Source organism: Danio rerio, chromosome 23 (genome assembly GCF_052040795.2).
Source record: "Danio rerio strain M-AB ecotype USA chromosome 23, GRCz13ab, whole genome shotgun sequence".
In the NCBI taxonomy this organism is placed as follows: domain Eukaryota; kingdom Metazoa; phylum Chordata; class Actinopteri; order Cypriniformes; family Danionidae; genus Danio; species Danio rerio.
Genome location: NC_141043.1, coordinates 1,210,771 through 1,228,528, shown reverse-complemented (window position 1 = coordinate 1,228,528; position 17,758 = coordinate 1,210,771). Strand labels below are relative to the sequence as shown.

Below are 17,758 nucleotides of genomic sequence, written 5' to 3'. Positions count from 1 at the left end.
GATTTATAAGCTTTTTGAGAAATGAGGACGTCACCAATGTCCTCATATTTCACCTCCTTTTTGTCATATCCATGTGTTTATACAGATTTGTGTCCTGGTATGTCCCAAAAACACATACACACACACACACACACACACACACACACACACACACACACACACACACACACACACACACACACACACACACACATATATATATATATATATATATATATAATTTCTTGATTTACTTTGACTTGTCATTCATTGCAGACAATACAACAAACATTATTTAAACATCATTTAATTATGTTTGTTTGTTTGTTTGTTTTGTTTTATTTTCAAAATAAACATGTATCCAATTTTGGTTCACATTTGAAGAATAGTTGGATCAGTAAAGCATTTTCCATTTTAATGTTCCTTTTCCCAACACTTAAAGACGTTTACGCCCCATTCACACGTGGCTTCAGTGTCAACGCTTGACTGAAGGCGTGTCTGAAGTTGGGGTAGCTAGTGTATTTGCATACAGCGATCTGATTGGCTTACGCTTCCGTCGGCGCTTGAAAAGTTGAGCTAGTCCCAACTTCTGCAGCGAGCAACACCTCTGAAGCGGCGCCGACGGATTCACAATGCAGTTCGGCACCATGACATCATCCATTCAAAGTGAGTGGGAACATTGACGCTGGCACTGAGACTGAAACAGCAAGTGAAGTGTTTCAGGTGTCATTTTGTCCCATTCTATCTGCACACAAGTCTTAAGGTGGGCAACAGTACGGGGTCTTCGTTGTTGCATTTCGCACTTCAAAATGCACCACACATTCTCTACTGGAGACAGGTCAGGACTGCAGGCGGGCCAGTCCAGTAGCTGTATCCTCTTCCTCCGCAGCAGGACTCTGTAATGTGTGCAGAATGTGGTTTTGGATTGTCTTGTTGAATTATGCATGGCCGTCCCTGGAGAAGAAGGCAGCATGTTGTGCGCCAAAACCTCTCTGTGTACTTTCCAGCATTAATGGAGCATCACAGAAGAGCAAGTTACCTTTGCCAAGGGCGCTGACACAACCACATACCTTGACAGACCCTGGCTTTTGGAATTGTTGCTGGTAACAGTCTGGATGATCCTTTTCTTCTTTGGTCCGGAGCACACAGCGTCCATTTCTCCCGAAAAACATGAAATACTGATTCATCTGACCACATTTCCACTGTGTGATAGATTATCCCAGATGCCTCCGAGCCCAGAGAAGTCAACAGCACTTTTGGACACTGTTAACATAGGGCTTCCTTTTGCCACAGTACAGTTTGCACTGGCATTTATTGATGTAACTCTGCATTCTGGTACTTGACAAAAGTTTGCAACAGTAGTCCTGAGACCATGTGCTGATCTGGCTTATAGATGAATGAGGATTCTTGATGCAGCGCCCCCTAAAGGGATCGGAGATCACGATTGTTCAGCTTAGGTTTGTCATTTGCGCACTGAAACTCCTCCAAATTCCTTGAATCTTTTGCTGATGCTCTGCACTGTTGAAGGTGAAATATCCAAATGTCTTCCTCTCTTTCTCTGAGGAGCATCGTTTATAAACTTTTCAATCATTTTCTCACATATTTGTTGTCAAACTGGCGATCCTCAGCCCATCTTCACTCCAAAAGGACTACGCCTTTCATAGATGCTGCTTTTGTACCAAATAATACTTACAATCAACTGTTGACATCACATCATTATTTCACCAGTTTACCTGGTTACCAGCCCTAAACTGCTCCTGTACCAACGTTTTTTCTGGAATGTGTTGCAGGTCTGAATGACAGGACAGGATTTATATCTACAATTAAGTTGACCAGACGAAACATAAATTATTTTGAGTTCATATTGTCTGCAATGAAATACAAGTCAATTTAGAAATCACTACTGTCTTTTTTAATTTGCTTTTTACATACTGTCCCAACTTTTTCGGATATGGGGTTGTATACATAGCATTTACTTGTTTTTATTACAAATATCACTTCGTTTCCCTGTTATTACATTGAAAATCTAATTAAATTCAAATTGTACACATTAATAAAAAGCTTTGCCAATACTGCAACAAAATGGCATGCCAATAAAGCAATTTGAACATAAAAGACAGACTGCACACCTGAAAATGTCTTCATTTCCAACAGTTTATCAACCGTTTTAACACTGAAAATCTATTTTATTCCCTTCACCACTCAAGACTAATGACAAATTCTTACATTTCTCATGCGGTGCAGTGACCTTCAGAAGTGTGTTATGTTTCTGAGTCAGTGTGTCTGCAGCTGGGTTAAATACTTTCCGATGCTCACTTTCCTATGTTGAATACTATCCATATATCTCATAAATGTTGAGGCTACTAATATACAAATATTCAAAACGCATTTGGGAATATTTGAAGAATTACAGCTGAAATTTCACTTTTTATGAGGAATAAAACCAGATTGTTGCCAACAATTATTTTTATTTGCCATCAAGTACTCATTTTTATAGTGTAAACTGTCAATTAAAACCGAACAGTACACACTGTTTAGGTTAAGGTCAATCCAATCATGTAAAAACTGCATTTTGAGAGTCCAGAAATCATTTTTCAGAAAAAAATAATAATAATACACGCTTCAGACAGCCCCTCACTTTTATCCACACCAATAAAGAGTGACTAAACAAAAGTGAACACTCTTGACAACAAATTCTCCAACAGAAACTGCTACCTACAAACCTTGCCATGTCAAAGCTCAGCGCTTCAATAGTGCTGTAATGCCGATCCGCTCAAGCTCACCTGATCTCCACTTGATGATGTCAGTGAATTCGTTGTTGTCTCCGCCCTCAGACGCCTCTGACATCACACCCACGGTGGCCATCTTCACGTGCACGTCTGAAACGCTCACCTTTACATACACAGCAAGTACCTGCAAACACAGCACACGCCATCAGCCCTCAACCGCTATGTGAAATTCAACACTAGCATATCAGCAAGAGTAGGAGGTCATTCCATAAGTGTACAGCGGGGGAAATAAATATTGAACATGTCACCAATTTCCTCAGAAAACATCTTTCTAAAGGTGATGTCGACTGGAAATTTCACCCGAAATCCATAAATGCAGAGAAAACAAAACTTATTTGTTTGTAAATAAAGTTCTGTGTAATAAAATAAAGTGTTGAACACATGAAAAAAGGAAGGTGTATTTGAGCAGTGAAAGCCCAGACAGCAGCTGAAATCTCTCAGTAGTTCTTCAGCAAGCCTCTGCCCTTCCTCAGTGTAAATGAAGATCAGCTGCTTCAGTCCAACATCTACATCAGCAGGAGGATGAAGATGAAGCCAGGGTGGACATTTGAGCAAGACAATGATCCAAAACACAGCAGAGGAGACTCTCAGATGCTTTCAGAGAAAGAAAATCAAGCTGAGCCGAATCCAATAGAGAATACAGTATAAAGCTCAGATTTAATAGACGAGACCCACAGAAGCATCAAGATTTGGAAACTCTGATGAAGTCTATGAGAAACTCACACCTGAGCACTGCATGAGGCTTCGGTCTCCATATGAAACCGTCTTTAAGCTGCAGCACCAAGCAAGCCTTTATATAAAGTATTAAACACACATCAGCAGTTCAGCGCTTTCTCCTTCTGTCAGTCCAATGTTATTACACTGAACTCATCCATCAGATTTTGTATTGTTTTATTTCTAACTCCTCTAGAAATATTATTCCCAGGAAAAATACTTGTTAGTGTGTGTGTGTGTGTGTGTGTGTGTGTGTGTGTGTATAAATATATATATATATATATATATATATATATATATATATATATATATATATATATATATATATATATATATATACATACATATATATATATACATACATATATATATATATATATATATATATATATATATATATATATATTTGTGTGTGCGGTTCTATGCGTGTGTGTGTCTGTCTGTGTGTGCTTCTTTGTGTTTGTGTATGTGTGTGGTTCTATGTGTGTGTGCGTTTCTTTGTGTTTGTGCTAATGTTTCTTTGTGTGTGTGTATGTGTGTGCGCTAATATATCTGTGTGTGTGCGTGTATGTGTGTGCACTAATATTTTTTTGTGTGTATGTGTGTGCACGCTAATGTTTCTTTGTGTGTGTATGTGTGTGTGTGCTAATGTTTCTTTGTGTGTGTATGTGTGTGTGTGCTAATGTTTCTTTGTGTGTGGTTTTATGTTTGTGTGTGTTTCTGCGCTCATACTTGTGTGTGTGTGTGTGTGTGTGTGTGTGTGTGTGTGTGTGTGTGTGTGTGTGTATGTGTGTGTGTGTGTGTATGTCTGTGAGCATTTCTTTGTGTTTGTTTATGGTTCTAAGTGTGTGTGCGTGTCTTTGTGTTTGTGCATTTATATTTCTGTGTGTGTGTGTGTGTGTGTGAGTTCTTCCTCTGTGTGTACATGCATGCACGTTTCTGTGCACACAAGTGTTTCTTTGTGTGTGCACATGTGTTTGTGTTCATGTCTATTTGTGTGTGAGGGGCTCAATGTGTTTTTTGCGTGTGTGTGTGTGTGTGTGTGTGTGTGTGGGTGGGTGCATGCAAGTGTTTTTGTGTGTTTTTGTGTGAACACAAGTGTTTATTTGTGTGCGCGTGCATCTGTGTGTGTTTATTTCTATTTGTGTGCATGTGTGTGTGTATATGTGCGAGTGTGTATATGTGTTTCTGTGTGTTTGTTTGTTTGTTTGTCAGTGTGTATGTGCACACTTCTGTGTGTTTGTGTGCACATGTGTTTCTGTGTATGTGTGTCCCTGTGTGTGTTTCTGTCTGTGTGTGTGTGTGGTGGACAAGTTGTAACAGGAGCTGTCATAGAGCCAAACAGGTGACCACGCATTCACTCTGCAGCTCCGCCCACATTCCTGTCCTCAAAGCAAAGTCTGATAAACTCTGATGGCCAGCAGCTGATGATCTCCACACCACCCCACAGCTCAGCACAGAGAATAAAACACGATCATTTCCAGCACGCTTTGTCCAAGAAAGGCTTCGCTTCAGCTTTACAAGCAAACGTGCTGGCATGCTGCAGTCCCCAATGACGCAAATGTCTAACTTTAGATTCCTGGAAAAAACTTTCTTCCCCCATTTTCTCAACTCCCAACCCACAAGGACTTCAGCAGGACTACAGCAGACACCCTCTGAAATGTCATTTAAAGTAGCAGTTTTTGCAGAAAAACAAGTCTGCTCAGGCACATTTAGACTCAAACATGCATTAATGGTCATTTCAGATCTTCACATGTTCCTACAATCCTATAAACGGCAGGGATTTACCTACTTGAATTCTGAATTAATTTAAAGCTGCTGCTGTATGTTAGTTTCTGACCCATCTAAAGCCTAAAAACACCATAATAAGATTGCAGATATTTCAGAAACATGCTCAGTGATTATTCTTTTGTGTCCGAAAAACCATGCTGAAGTCAGATATTCTGCTTTGAACATGTGAGTGCCGTGTTTTGGTCATTCAACACGCCCAATGCCAGTTAAGCCAGTTATATTGCAGCACCCCAGGTTGCCTTGGTGGAAAACAGTGCATGTCATGCTAGGACTGGGCGGTATATCGAATTCTGGGGATATATCGATATGATACCTTTAAAATTGAGGTAAAGTTGGTATTATACTCGCATTTTAATAAACTAGTAAGGCTAATACAGATTAATAATAATCACTATACTGTTATTATTCTGCATTTCTGTATTTATAAATATTGTTTACAAAGCTATGAATATTCTGTCTGAAATTGCAGGTAAGAACGACTTCAAAACAACATTTAAATGACTGCAAATGCTATGGTTTAAACACTATTGTATTAAGGATAGATTACTATAGTATTTCTCTTTATTTTCGCTTCGAATGATTCGTTTGTGGTACTTGTATATAAACGTGTGGTAATACAACAACTATAGTAGTATAAACAAATAACCAATACTGCACTTGATTAACTACAACTACATTACACTACTATACCATGATAACAGAGTCTAACATACCATAGTATATACAGAATTGTACACTTTGCAATGGCATGGCACTTTGAATATTCTGTCCGAAATCGCAGACAAGAATTAATTCAAAACAACATTTAAATGACTGTGAATGCTATGGTTTAAACACTATTGTATTAAGGATAGATTACTATAGTATTTCTCTTTATATTCACTTTGAATGATTCGTTTGTGGCACTTGTATATAAACGTGTGGTAATATAACAACTGTGATAGTAATATAAACAAATAACCAATACTGCACTTGATTAAATACAACTACATTACACTACTATACCATGGTAACACAGTAGTATATACAGAATTGTACACTTTGCAATGGCATGGTTAAAAACACTAGTGCATTTACAATAAATTACTATAGTGTTGTCCTTATATCAGCTTAAACTGTTCCCAACTCTACATAATTATAATATTGAGGTGAAGTTGATGTTATACTCAGACATTCAGACATTGGCGTTCAATAAATGAGTTAAGCAGAAGATTAAAATGCTAATAGAGACTAATAATAATCACTATTTTGTTATTATTCTGTATATCTGCATATATAAATATTGTTTACGAAGTTACTTTGAATATTCTGTCTGAAATCGCAGGCAAGAATGAATTCAAAACAACATTTAGTTGACTGTGAATGCTATGGTTTAAACACTATTGTATTTAGGATAGATTACTATAGTATTTCTCTTTATATTTGCCTCCAATGATTCTTTTGTGGCACTTGTATATAAACATGTAGTAATACAACAACTATAGTAATATAAACAAATAACTAATACTGCACTTGTTTAACTACAACTACATTACACTGCTATATCTTAGTAAAAGTGTTTAATAACAGTGAAATAAACAGTGTTTACTTCAGTTTAGCAGTTCAAATACTACAGTATGCTGTAGCATTCATTAGCATAGTAGTATATACAGAATCATACACTTTGCAATGGTATAATTAAAAACAAAACTGTATTGACAATAAATTTCTATAGTGTTGTCCTTATATCAGCTTAAACTGTTCCCAACTCTACATAATCATAACTTTACCACTGAGGTAAAGTTAGTGTTATACTCAGACATTCAGAATTAGTTAAGCAGAAGTTTAAAAGGCTAATACAGATTTATAATAATAACTATAAAGTTATTATTCTATATTTCTGCATATATAAATACTGTTTACAAAGCTACTTTTAATATTGTTAATAAAGTTGGAGTTTTTCTCGCACATATTCTTTTGTGACATCTCTAAACAGCCATGTGGTAATATAAACAAATTAACCAATACTGCGCTTGTACATTACACTACAATACAGTGGTAACTGTGTTTAATAACAGTGAAATAAACAGTGTTTAGATTCAGTTCACTATAGTTGATACTACAGTATGCTGCAGCATTCAGTAACATACCATAGTATATACAGAATCGTACACTTTGCAATGGCATGGTTGAAAACACTACAGTGATTACAGTAAATTACTGGTATATTCTTTATATCAGCTTTAACTAATCCTAAAATTTGTTCCCAACTCTACATAATCATAATATTAAGGTAAAGCTGATGTTATACTAAGACATTCAGAATTAGGCGTTCAATAAATGAGTTAAACAGAAGTTTAAAAGGCTTATAATAATAATTATAAAGTTATTATTCTGCATTTCTGTTTATATAAATCCTGTTTACAAAGCTACTTGAAGACTTTGGCGTTCAATAAAATAGTCAAGAAGGCTAATACAGATTAATAATAATCGCTATATTGTTATTATTCGGCATTTAAGTATTGTTTACAACACTACTTTGAATATTGTGTCTGAAATCACATGTAAGTATGACATCAAAACAACATTAGCACTATTTAATTGACTGTGAATGGTAATGTTAAACACACTACTGTATTAAGAATAGATCACTGTAGTATTTCTCTTTATATTAGCTTTGGCTAATCCCTAAATTTGTTCCTAACTCTACTCTCAACCCTAACTAGGTTAAACTAAACCCAACCCAAACTTTGCCTAACCATCAGTCAGCAAGTTTGTTGATTAACTTTCCTACAACACTGTATTGATGCAACTAATATGAAGTAACACATGATTAACTGTAGGTCAGTGTAATAAACACTGAAGACACTGACCAAACATCTGACAGAAGCACATCTTTCATTCATCCACCCGCTTGTTATTAAGTTTAACAACTTCAGTGCTCAGTTGAGTCGTGTTTATGTGTCCACAATTCAACAAACATGAGAAACAGCTCATATTTTGATATCATCTCTCACCTTTCTGCGTGTTGAATCTGTGAATGCAGCTCCGTGACTTTATTATCTCATTGAGTAAATAATGAATCATTGACTCTTATTAGGGCATGTTGTTGTTCAGCGCTCCACACCAAAGAAACAAACCCAAAACACAGCCCTCCCGGATCTCCCTTTGGCTGGACACTCACAACTCCATGCAGAAATCCTCAAAGTTATCCGGCTCGGCTGCTTTTGGCGCTCCTGGAGTACTTTACTCTGCCACAAAGTTTCCTTTTACTCATGAATAACAAAAGGAGAGTTACTGCGCGTCCCGAGCACGAGCACGCGCACAGCCACTCCGGCAGCTCCGCCTATGGGAATGATGGACGCGTGACGTTACGAAGCGCGCGACCGACACTCACGCTGGATTGACGAAGCGCGCGCGCCCCCGTGTGGAAATAAGATGTGTGTGGATCATTTTGTGGACGCGCTTGTCGTTCACCAGTTAGTTATTATATGTTAAATTTGTTTATTTTGTGTGTGCGTAATTAAGACTGGCAAAATGTATATGTTATAATAATGTATTTACACAGTTTAATACACTATTTATCGAAAAACAATTAAAGGAATCATTATGACACATCAGATTTCATGCATCTTATTTATGTTTATTATATAACAGATCATTTATCCTGCATTTCAATATTATTTATTATTTATTTATATAATTGTGTGTGTGTGTGTGTGTGTGTGTGTGTGTGTGTGTGTGTGTGTGTGTGTGTGTCGTACATTCTTTTAACAAACGCTACCTTTAGTTCACCAATAGGAGGCAGTATAATACACTGATTTAACATTATATTTTATTGGTTTTATTGGGGATTTTTCCTCTCCTTCGGGCATTAGTGTTACCTGCTGTGTCCATTCCTACAGCTCTGTCCTAGGTGCTGTTCATTAGTGCTCACCTTACCTCCTGTCCTCCATCCATCCATCTATTCATCCAGGGTTTGTCAACATACATGATTCAATGCCATACAACATTCCGCAAAAACCTCAAGAATCTTAATTTTCCGGCATGTTTTACTCCTCATGTGTACTGCAAGCCGTAAATTTATCTTCATTCTTGTTACAGTAAAGCAGATTAAAAAGTGTTTTACCAGGAGTGGGGTTCGAACCCACGCGGACATATGTCCATTGGATCTTAAGTCCAACGCCTTAACCACTCGGCCATCCTGGTGAACATACATCCCTTTAAAGCCAGAAGACCTTATATGTGAACAGCAATCAGCCATGGGAATATCAGACTATGTGTGTCTAGATGTGAAATTTATGTAATCTATGCATGCTGTTCATGCAGACTTTACTGTCATATTTACAACCGAGTTGCAGCTTGCTAACTGACTGTTAGCATGCTAGTGGACTCGCTTACAAAAACAACCAAAACGTTTATATACGTTTGATTTTTAACTAGCGTACACGATTGAAGACTATTTATAAATCTAGCCATTTTTATAATGCGATATTTTAAGTCGTTTTTACAACAATGAGGTTAGATTGTTTGACGTTTGTCTCACAGTTAGAAAGATCGCTACGAAGTGAAGCTAATGCAAACATCCAGGCTCCTTACGCAAGCGTATGTTGTAACAATATTTCGAAAGTAAAAAGAGAACAAGATTCCTGTGTTACATTATGTTTTGAAACTGCAAATACGGTATTTTGAATATTTAATCAAATCAGAAAAAGCTGTGACTTAGACTGCTGGTAAATCCATGGTAAACCCTCATAACTCAGCCCTGCCTCCACGTAAGTGCCACACACAGACGGTTTGGATTGTTTCTGCTTTTCTGAAGTGAAAGAGGAAATAAAATCAGGTTGTTTGGAAAAAAAGTGAAAGTGTTTCAGTAGCTACTCGTGTCTGTAATTGCTAATACTTGATCTATTTGAGGAGAGAAGATGAATTTATGTAGGGATAGCTCACTCCAAATTTTCTGTCATCATTTACTCATCCTCCACTTTCTCTAAAGTTAAACCTTTTGTTTCTTCTGTTGAACAAAAAAGAAGATACATTGGTGTGTGAAAATCCAGCTTAAACCAGCCTAGGATGGTTGGATGGTTTTAGCTGGTCGACCAGCCTGGTTTTAGAGGGTTTTGGCCATCTCCAGCCTTTGCTGGTTAGCTTGGTAGATGACAAGCTAAATCAGCTTGACTAGCCTAGCCAGGCTGAGAGCTTAGCCAAAACCAGCTATGTCCAGCCTAAAGCAGGCTGGTCAAGTTGGTTTTAGCTGGTCAAATTCCGGCCTGACCAGCTAAGACCAGGCTGAAAAGGGCTGAAACCAGCCTGAAAATGGCCCAAACCCCTAAAAACCAGACTGGTCGATCAACTAAAACCAGCCAACCAGCTTAGGCTGCTTTTTCCAGCATGGCTGTGTAACCCCGCAAGTCCTACGCCACCCACCCCGCTCTGAGCTGGTATCGAACTAATGACCTTCCGCATTTCTGTAACAAGGAGGCTAAAGACCATAATCTCTAGTGTCTGTCGCTAGAGCACCTTTAGAGTTCAGAGAAGTGAAGTTTACCTGCACAGTCCTTACCAGCTGGCCTCCGTTACACTCACCCCCCTAAACCTCACTCCCTTCCAGGTCACGGCACCAGTGTAACCCCACCAGTCCTACACCACCCAACCCACTTCGAGCTGGTATCGAACCGACGACCTCACGCAAGGGAGTTAGTTGCTCTACCAAGGAGGCTAAAGACCATGGCCTCTAGTGTCTGTCGCTAGAGCACCTTTAGAGGTCAGAGGAGTGAGGTTTACCTGCACAGCACTTACTAGCTGGCCTCCGTTACACTCACCCCTCTAAACCTCACTTCCATCCAGGTCATAGCTCCAATGTCACCCCGCCGGTCCTACACCCCCCAACCCGCTCCAAGCTGGTATCAAACTGGGTACCTTCCGCAAGAGAGTCTGTTGCTCTACCAAGGAGGCTAAAGACCATGGCCTCTAGCAACTTTCGCTAGAGCACCTTTAGAGGTCAGTGAAGTGAGGTTTACCTGCACAGCACTCACTAGCTGGCCTCCGTTACAGCTGCTTGTTCCTTACCGATTGCTTATTTTCTTTGCATGTTTGTCACACATTAATGCTTCAGATCATCAGACTAATTGAAACATTAGTCAAAGATTACACAAACTATACACATGATGCAGTTTTAAGTGGTTTTTATTATTAAGGTGAAATAAAATACAAAACCCCATAGCCCTCCCTGTGTGAAAAAGTGTTTGCTCTTCCTGTTAAAACATAATTGAACTCTAGTTTATCACAGCTGAGTTCAGTTTCTCTATTCACACCCAGGCCTGATTACTGCCATGCCTGTTCACAATGAGAGATCATTTAAACTGGACCTACCTGACTTAGTAAAGTAGACCAAAACATCCTCAAAATCTATAAACATTAAAGACTAAAGGCATTTATTAATGTAACATCACTCTGCAATTTAAAAGGGGGCAAACTCTTTTTCACACAGGCCTATGGCATTTTGTATTTTACTTTCCCTTAATAATAATAAAAACCTTTATGTAAAAACTGCATTATGTGTTTATTCGTGCTATCTCTGACTAATATTTAAATTAGTTTAAAGATCTGAAACATTAAATTGTGACAAACATGCCAAAAACTAAGAAATAAGTAAGAGGGCAAACACCTTTTTACACCACTTTATATATTATATATATATATATATATATATATATATATATATATATATATATATATATATATATATATATATATATATATATATATATATATATATATATTTTTTTTTTTTTTTTTTTTTTTTTTTTTTTAATTTACCATTTGCAAGCTCCATTAATTTTTTGAAATATCAGCTATAATATGTACATTCACTGAAAAATGTGTAAATGTGATTCAGTTATTGACTTAAGTCTTGATTAAGGAACATATTGACCAAGTTACAAACAAACTTCATACACAGATGCTGTCATTTAGAGATGCATTTCTTCATGAAAATGTGTAATGCTTTCAGACATGTTTATTTCATTATTGCAAAGCAATGGTTTCACATCAGAAGAGTTATAAAATGACATTTGATTGAATTATTTTAATCACAACAAAACTGAAAAAGTAAAAAACAACAGTTTAGTTTAAGTAAAAGTTCACACCATTCTGTTCTGGAGACAATCCAAAACTAATATTGCTTAAGGGGGCTAATAATATTGACCTTAAAATGGCTTTAAAACAATTAAAAACTGCTTTTATTCTAGCCAAAATAAAACAAATACGACTTTCCCCAGAAGAACAAATATAATTGGAAATACTGTGGAAAATTTCCTGAATCTGTTCAACATTATTTGGGGGAAAATTGAGAAAAAGTTTACAAAAGGGCGAAATAATTCTGACTTCAACTGTAAAAGTATGTGTGTAAATATATATATTGATTCTGCCCCTTGTTTTTCTCCTCAGACTCTCTCTCTCTGTCATCTCACTTGATTGAATGAATTGATTTCTCTCCTGTGTTGTTCTGCTCTCTCCTCTCCTTCTCTCTGTAATACTCCTCCTTCAGGTTCTCCCTCTCTCTGCGCCTCCAGCCTTTAGCAGTGACGTGATACAGATCTACATTATTCCCAGAGTATGCGTCTCTGTATGTGGCCCGATACACAGCCTCTCTGGCCACCGCTGCGGCCTCCTGTGCGCTCATGCCCCAGCGGACCCCGCCGTCGAGGATAGAGTAGGCGTACGGGGACCCGGAGCCCACAGAGAACAGCGCCCCCTGCAGACGAAGCCCATCACTGCACACATACACCACCCGCGGCCCACGCACACCCGACAACCCAGAACTTGCTGCTGATTGGCTGCTGGATTTGCTTGTCAGTGTAGTATTTGCATATCTCTCTGTCATTGGTTGCTCGTTGTCTTGGTCTTCATCTCCGTCCCACCCACACAGAGTGGCCGCGACGCACAGCTCCGTGCCTTCGAAGAACAAAAACAGTCAAAACATTATAACAGATTTTAGATACGATCATTGAATCACATGTGAAAAGAGATTTCCCACCACACACTTTATAAATTTTATTTATTATTGTATTGTATTTTATTTCAAAGGGCCCATTAGGCTCCTTGTCCACCAGAGCGCTTTTGTAACCCAGGCTCATTGTGGATATGTACCCAGCTCTACATTTCTGTAGACCGTGAAATATGTACCCACATCTGCTTGCAGTTTTGAGGTATTTTCGTCTTTAAAACGAACGCTACGGGGCGGTATGATCCCGCCGACTGCTTCTGCTCCTTTTAGCGATACCAGCTGACCGCTTACCTCTGTGTGGACGGCTTTTTCTTTGTTACCAGTTTGCCCAGTAGCTGCCTTGTACGTTAGCGAACTTGGGAAGCTGACTTCTACGACAGGGTTCGAATCTGACAAAGAATGGTTCCAGAAAGCAGGTTCAAAAAAAGCAAATAACAATATAAACAAGTAAATAATGGGGTCAGAATGTGGTAAGATCTGAAAACGTGGTAAAAATCAGGTGGCCGCGAGAGCTTATCTTTTTCTGGACTGCTTTTGAAAACACTATTGGTTGGGCCATCCCCATCCCCCTCCCCCACGCTCTTCACTGCTGTCCGTGACACCCACTGTCCCCACCCCGCTCTACACTTTCGTCCGCGACACCCACTGTCCACACCCCGCTCTGCACTTTCGTCCGTGAACACCCCATCCCCCAAACCATTAACCACCCCAAACCCCCCTCACCCGCCCACATGCTCACATGTGTGATAGCGGCATGAACACCGTGAGGGTGGCATGGTTGTCGTTCGCCTAGTGCGCCAGTTAGGCTTGCGCCAGTCCTGGGTCGGGTTCATAGATATTATATACACTAGATATCACATAGGGACCCTGAGCATGCGTCAATAGCGCCGCCACATTGGTACAGTGCTCCCAGGACAAATGTCATTCCACCGCACTAGTCAAGACAGTGTTAAGTGAAGATTCTGAACTTTAGCGCTGTGTACGGGTGTAGTAACGAGCAAACAAAGAAAACAAAACACAAAGGCAGAACATTTCATAGGTAATATTCAGTTTTTTTTTCTGTTTTTGTATGTTCTGAACTTTTGTGCTAATCAGATCACGTTATTGATGATGACAGTCACTTACTGCATTCACCATACGGCAAAGCAGCTCCATCTCGCACTAAACACTCAGCTTATGCTAGTTTTGTTGAATAAAATCAGCAAACAATGCAAAATAAATATAACAACAAGATGCTGCGCTGCCAGAAACTTCTATTATTGTCGGCTAACGTTAGTGAAAGAGTCATTTGGGGGATTCATTCACAAACGAATCGCTCCCTCCGTCAGTATGAGAAGTGAAAGCAGGAGAGGAGCTGTGTTTCAGGACACGGATTAGATTAAATTTAACAGGGAGGGTGAATAGTACATTTCTGTACACACAAACACAAGCTTTCTGTCAGAAATGCCAGTGCGGTCACTGATCCATCAATGTAGAAAAGTGATGTAAAATTATAATTTTCGTAATTAGTAAAAAAAATTACATAATAACATCCAGGAAAACTCTTGATCATAGATATATGTGTATATGTGTATATCTCTGGCTTTGCATGGCCACAGTCCTCCACTGTACCCTGGTCCCGCATTCATTTCAAAAGAGCGCTACCCTGTAGCAAGATGGTGGCACTATTGACGCATTCCGTCCAATAGACAACAATAGGCCAGGCGACATCTAGTGTATATATCTATGGGTCGGGTTTAGGGAATGGAGTGTATGGGGAAATCAGTTGGTCGTTCGGTATGTCAGTAAGTCAGTCGACAGGGGCCTCTGGTGGATTTACGTGAGAACAGCAGGCGCGAAAGGCAATAAAGAAATTTGCTAAAGCAATTTGAGATCTCAAAAAGTGTACGCAGCGGCCTCTGGTGGATTCGTGAAAACAAAAACTGCAAAAATGTACTTCCTGGGATGTATTTTGCGCTCCCCTAAAATGTATATCCGGGTACATATCAATAATGAGCCTAGGTTGGCGTTACTACAGTCGCCTATACAATCTCCACTAAATATTGGACCTGTTCCAGTATGTCATCGTGCTGCAGACTGCAGCGAGGACAACTTGTAGCAAGGTGCTGAGTGTGTTCTGGCATTGAAAGTTGAAAAACACCTCGCCCATTATCACTTTTGAGCTAGGCATTCAATCACAGTGGAGCAGAGGCAAGACAAACCACGCAGCTCTCATCACCAACACAACAACTTGTAAGGGCAACCGACTGAAAATAGCATTGTGTTGAAAAAACACCCACAGCTGAGCGTTTTTTTAAAAAGCGCTCGCATGTCGGTAAAAACGGTATGGTGGACACACACTGTAAAAAATATTTGACAAAAAGTCATGACTACAAATGTTCTTATATTACTTTAACTTATTTTAATAGGTTAATAAGATATAAACTACATCTCTAAAGTTATGCAAAGTCTAACTCAATGTTTTAAGTCAGTATGATATAAGTTCTGACTCATTTTATTCTAGGCTTGTCAAAAGTATCAAGTTCGGAACCAATTGGTACTAACATTTTTTAAAAATGTCCATTTCCGGCTTACATTTGAGCGCTGTTGAGCTCATTCTTAAACACTGCTGATTGGCCATTGTGTTCACATGCTCAATAGAAATGACTGTGATTGGCCGTAAAGATCATCAGTGCACTTCACCAATGTTCAGAGTGCAAACACAGATATAAGGAATATTTATTATATTTACGCGTTTCAAAGCCGCGTAGATCAGTTGATCCATCAGCGGATCACTCATATGTCAGCTCATATTCAGATCAGCTGACTGATGCAGCTTTGAAACACTAAAGTGTCCGTGTATATTTTTGTTTGCACTTGTTAAACAGCAATAAAAACTGATGACTTTAGACCATGTTAGACCATGTGCCGGGGTTTTTTCATCCTTAAAATAGCAAAAATGTATTCGGACAGGCCCTTAATGCTTTTGCGCCATGAGCTTTAGACTTTGCGAATAGATCATTAAACTAGAGCCCCTAATGTTACTTGAAAAATGTTGAATAAAAACAATCCAAAAATTAATACAGAAAGCTCAGTGCCTTTGAATGGGTGCAGCATGTGGGACAGGAGTTTGGCAGCACCCCCAGTTGATAGCCTGCGGCGGTGTCGGAGCTGATAGAGCCGCAGTTCCCTGGCCAGAATCCGTTTCCAGAGCGCACAATCCGCTGATGTCCCAGAAGTGGTGCCCACCAGGTGAGAGTGAATAGGTAACACTTTCGGGGAAGCAGGACAGGCCACTTTCCCAGCACAACTGGAGCGTGTGTCGGCTGCCGCAATAACTCCTCCTTGAAAAGCAAAACCAAGAGTCGTAGTCCCATGGGAAAGAGTGAACGGTAGAGCACCTGACTGGGAGATGTACGGAAGCGTGGGGTGCATATGGTCAACATCCAATAGGTTCGAGCTTTGAGGGGTTTGACCAAAATTTATAGGGCTCTTTGTGATATATTCAGATATCGGCATGTAAAACTCAAGAGGGTTTAAACCGCTCCGCCTAGGCACCCAGGAAGAAAAAGCTTCTCCATAAATCCCCCCTCCGAACAGATGAGTGGAATCCTCCGGCATAAAGGACTGTGAGAGTGGAGCAGTCCATTGAGGGAACAGAGGGGGCTCGAGCAGGCCGCATACATCTTGCAAAGCCATGTAACTACTGAGTGGATATACAGTGAATTGTAACTGTGTCGATAACTACACTGTAGGAAAGACACTGTAAAAACATGGCAGATATGAGGTAAAGTTGGATTAATATTCGCACATTCAAATTTAGCATTCACTAAAATAGTTATACAGGGGCTAATACTGTTTAATTATAATGACATAAGCACAATTTAGGCTACTGATTAATGTTTACCTCACTTCTTTTAATATTCAATCTGAAATTGAATGACTTAAAACAACATCAGCACTATTTAACTGTGAACAATGTTGTACTTTAATAGTCATTGGCTGATTACATTATTATAAATGTGCCAATATAAAACCAACTTTACCTCAATAGATATAAGTTGCGGCTAATTGCTGCCCTCGTTTGATTTAGTTATCCTTTCTTGTTGATAAAGAATGAAGTAGTAGATTCCACTTGGCGTTTATATCCTCCTGTGGTGACGATGGATGTTGACTTTGAGTTGAGTGTCAGACTGGGGTCCAGCATATAATATCCAGCTCAGTCCACTATACTTGATGTCTTTTCGAGTTCACTAAAGCGTTGATAGCTCAGTACAGCTGTGAAAGTTCATGGGCCTGTTATATAAGCTCTGATCTAGGATTGTGTTAACCAAAGACGCATAAAAATGCCAAAGTAAGCCTTGTTAGCCAAGCTTGACGATACACGCCGTTTTCTGAAAGCGTTGACATTTCGTGTTGTGTAGTGCTGTATTTACAATTTCTTAGATATACATGACAGTATGTCATGTGGAACAGGATGCAAGTTTTTAAAATGACATTTACTTTGGTCATTATCTAA

The 17,758-nt window shown here is 39.1% G+C and overlaps 2 protein-coding genes and 1 non-coding gene across 18 annotated transcripts in view; all 3 read right to left on the bottom strand.

Annotated features, from left to right (window-relative positions):
- The window catches only part of utrn (utrophin), a 315,686-nt gene extending 307,099 nt beyond the window's left edge, over positions 1–8,587 (bottom strand). For all 16 annotated transcript variants that reach the window (XR_015522994.1, XM_087306271.1, XM_087306280.1 and 13 more), the window contains exons 1-2: positions 8,270–8,587; positions 2,763–2,892 (exon numbers count right to left, since the gene is read on the bottom strand). Coding sequence is in view for 15 of the 16 variants with exons in the window: in XM_087306271.1 (XP_087162397.1) it covers positions 2,763–2,844 (82 nt within the window). In the remaining variant the exon portion in view is untranslated. The remainder of the gene's footprint in view (positions 1–2,762; positions 2,893–8,269) is intronic.
- A 791-nt stretch (positions 8,588–9,378) lies between these two features.
- On the bottom strand, positions 9,379–9,461 carry trnal-uaa (transfer RNA leucine (anticodon UAA)). Its single transcript has one exon. It is a non-coding gene; the product is annotated as a tRNA-Leu (tRNA).
- Positions 9,462–12,334: 2,873 nt separating this feature from the next.
- Positions 12,335–16,980, bottom strand: psmb11b (proteasome 20S subunit beta 11b). Its single transcript, NM_001281802.1, is given in 2 exon segments — positions 12,335–13,208; positions 16,338–16,980. Coding segments are annotated over 2 exon segments (1,089 nt in total). The 5' UTR covers positions 16,939–16,980; the 3' UTR covers positions 12,335–12,720.
- Positions 16,981–17,758: the final 778 nt, after the last annotated feature.